Here is a 3,018-nt window from a genome sequence, read left to right as displayed (position 1 = left end):
ATTTTTTAAAGTCTTATAAAATATTATAACTCAAACCATTTCATTATTATTAACATATTTATCATCTCATCTCATTCTCCTAAAAGTCCATGACAGACAAGAAATACAATTTTCAAGAATGATAAACTTAAATTGTCTATAATTACTTTATAATTCTATTTAAAATATATGGTAATTATGTATAATTAAAACTATATTTTAATAAAGCGACTCAGTTGCGCTTATTGATTAATGTAAAATAACTTATAAAATAGTTATGTCGTAAGTTGATATACACGATAGTCAACCTTTTCCATACTGATTTTTAATCTCTCGCTCCTTTTTCCATATACCCTTTTCAAAAAGGAAAAAGGAAAATCAAGTTTCTCTGAACGAGTTATTCGTTTTTGTTACAAAACTGTACCCTTTTCCCTATATCGACAGTTTCTTAAACATTTTCTTCTTTGAAAAATCTGTTCCACAATGGAGAGAGCCTAAGGTTGAGAGTTGTAACCCTGTTAACAGCCTTTTTGTCTTAAAAAAACGTTTTTACTTGATTCTTACAGATTCCACTCTTCTAAACCATTCTTTTCTCTTTGTAACCGTTCTTGGGTTTTCTCAGTACCTGGCCTTGAACTTGAAGAAAATCATGGGTAGAGCAATGAGGTGGCTTAAGGTCTTGTTCTGGATAAAGAAGGACAAAGGGTGTTCTAATTCTAGTGACCGGAAAGACGAGAAACGGAGTACTTTTGGAAACTCCGGCAGAGACTCTAGAGATCACTTTTTTCATAATCCGGAGACTATACCACCGAACATATCGGCTGCCGAGGCTGCTTGGCTAAAATCATACTACACAGAATCAGAGAGCGAGCAGAGCAAGCATGCAATTGCGGTGGCAGCAGCCACTGCGGCAGCCGCTGATGCAGCCGTTGCTGCTGCGCAGGCGGCAGTGGCGGTTGTCAGGCTTACCAGCCAAGGAAGGGGCTCCATGAACATGTTTGGAGGTGGACGTGAGAGTTGGGCTTCTGTGAAGATTCAGACCGTCTTTAGGGGATATTTGGTAAGTGGACCTTAGCTAATTGTGGACAAAAGCTACTTACTTGCTTTGGATATTGTTTTCGTTACTTTTGTGAAGCCTTCTGAGTTCTGAAGATCATTTGGTTGTTTACATATGTAGAATTTTTTTTTTTTTTAATATGTAAGTACATATTAGAATTGTTTTGCCCCTCATGAACGAAATCATTGAGAATGCAGAAAAAGAAAGATGGGTTTCATTTACTTTCTGTAAATTGCAACTTACATGATATATCTCAAAGTCTGTTGCTAAAAAAAGTCTCTTTACTTTATTGTCATTCCTCTTCATTTGCATTGCTTTCGAACTGGGTAGGTCATAAATGCTCATATTAAATTTCTGATTTTGAAATCTGTTTTGTTTGAATATCTGTAAATTGAGATTTTTCCATGGGTGTTGGGTTCTGAACAGGCCAGGAAAGCGCTGCGAGCACTAAAAGGACTGGTGAAGTTACAGGCACTATTTAGAGGGTATTTAGTGCGGAAGCAGGCCACTGCAACTCTTCGCAGTATGCAGGCACTTATTAGAGCTCAAGCAACAGTTCGCTCCCAGAAAGCTCGCGCGCTCATAGACAACAATAGATTTGAAGTCCGAGCGCGAAAATCGATGGTGAATAGTCAAAAACCCAGTTTAAACCCAGTAAAAGATACACGAATAGTACTACATTTTGGTTGCATTAGCATTTATTGATTCATACTCATAAGTTTTTCGCTCCTATAATAATCTTGTAGGAGACATTGGATGGCAGTACTAGAAGTGAGCGTACGGCTCCGTTCCACAGCAGAAAGCTTTCAGCTTCACTGGACACGATAATAAACTCCATTGATGGAAGCCCAAAAATTTTGGAGATCGATACAGGCAGGCCTAAATCAAGATCTTGCCGGACAAACACTTCAGTTTCAGATTTTGGCGATGACCCACCTTATCAAACACCATTTTCTCCGATCCCTGCAAGCCGCCGCTTATCGATACCCAATTGCGGGAACTTCCATGACCAGGATTACTGGGGCTTAACCGCCGACGAATGTAGGTTCTCGACCGCACAAAGCACCCCGCGTTTCGTCTACTCGATTAATGCCGCCCCGGCCACACCTGCTAAGAGCGTTTGCGCCGATAGCAGTTTCTTCCAGGAATACAGGAGCGATTTCCCGAACTACATGGCTGATACTCAGTCTTTTAAGGCTAAGTTGAGGTCGCATAGTGCTCCTAAGCAAAGACCTGAACCGAGACCGAATAAAAGGCTTTCCCTGAATGAAATGTTGGAGTCGAGGAGCAGTTTGAGCAGGGTTCGAATGCAAAGGTCGAGTTCACAAATATCACAGGTTCATGAAGCTGTTAGTTTCAAGAATGCCGTGATGGGCAAGCTGGAGAGGCAGTCGTCGGAGTTTGGTAGGGAACCGGCAGATAGAGATTTATTGAAGAGAAGGTGATGAATATAAATGAAAAGAGTATTATCGAGTAGGAAAATGCTGCCACCGAAAGGTGGTCCGAGACATTTTCCGGATTTGTTTTACTTTTATTTTTTATTGTTCAGTAATTAAGAAAATATTTTTTAACAATATTGTGAGTTTCTTTTTTAAATATATAATAATATATTAAAATGTATTAAAAAACAGGGCCAACTGGCCTTTGGGGATAATTCTTTTGAAAAGTTTTGTTACGTACATGCAAAGTCACGTACTAATCTGCATATCAATATTGATTTTTTTATACTTAAATTTTAAATTAGTATTGTTTTCAATAAAATTTATTTTTTATCTAATCACAATAAATTGATACATATATTAGTGCATAATTATACTTGAAACTAAATTTTTTCTTTCTCGAACTACACCCTCAATAAGTGTAGCATTATTACTCAAATGAGTAATGATTAATTAATTTATTAGAGCATTTGTAGTGAATTAGTTATAGATAAAATATAACTAAAATTTGACTAGCCAATTCATATTAAACACATTCTATAA

At 37.5% G+C, this 3,018-nt stretch overlaps 1 protein-coding gene across 1 annotated transcript; it reads left to right on the top strand.

The window, feature by feature from the left end:
- The first annotated feature begins 326 nt into the window (after positions 1–326).
- LOC122306982 (protein IQ-domain 26-like) lies at positions 327–2,610 on the top strand. Its single transcript, XM_043119573.1, has 3 exons — positions 327–1,039; positions 1,463–1,660; positions 1,783–2,610. The coding sequence occupies exons 1-3, from the start codon at positions 629–631 to the stop codon at positions 2,479–2,481; spliced, it is 1,308 nt and encodes a 435-aa protein (XP_042975507.1). The 5' UTR covers positions 327–628; the 3' UTR covers positions 2,482–2,610.
- The last annotated feature ends 408 nt before the right edge of the window (positions 2,611–3,018 follow it).

The sequence above is a fragment of the Carya illinoinensis genome, chromosome 4 (genome assembly GCF_018687715.1).
Source record: "Carya illinoinensis cultivar Pawnee chromosome 4, C.illinoinensisPawnee_v1, whole genome shotgun sequence".
In the NCBI taxonomy this organism is placed as follows: domain Eukaryota; kingdom Viridiplantae; phylum Streptophyta; class Magnoliopsida; order Fagales; family Juglandaceae; genus Carya; species Carya illinoinensis.
The sequence above is the reverse complement of the archived record's forward strand: the minus strand, read 5'-3'. Positions and strand labels throughout refer to the sequence as shown.

Excerpts from the sequence above, each read along its gene's own strand:
- LOC122306982 (XM_043119573.1), top strand. The coding sequence starts at position 629 with ATGGGTAGAGCAATGAGGTGGCTTAAGGTCTTGTTCTGGATAAAGAAG. Across the intron at positions 1,040-1,462 it reads CCGTCTTTAGGGGATATTTG|GCCAGGAAAGCGCTGCGAGC; the intron begins GTAAGTGGACCT and ends GGTTCTGAACAG. Across the intron at positions 1,661-1,782 it reads TCCGAGCGCGAAAATCGATG|GAGACATTGGATGGCAGTAC; the intron begins GTGAATAGTCAA and ends ATAATCTTGTAG.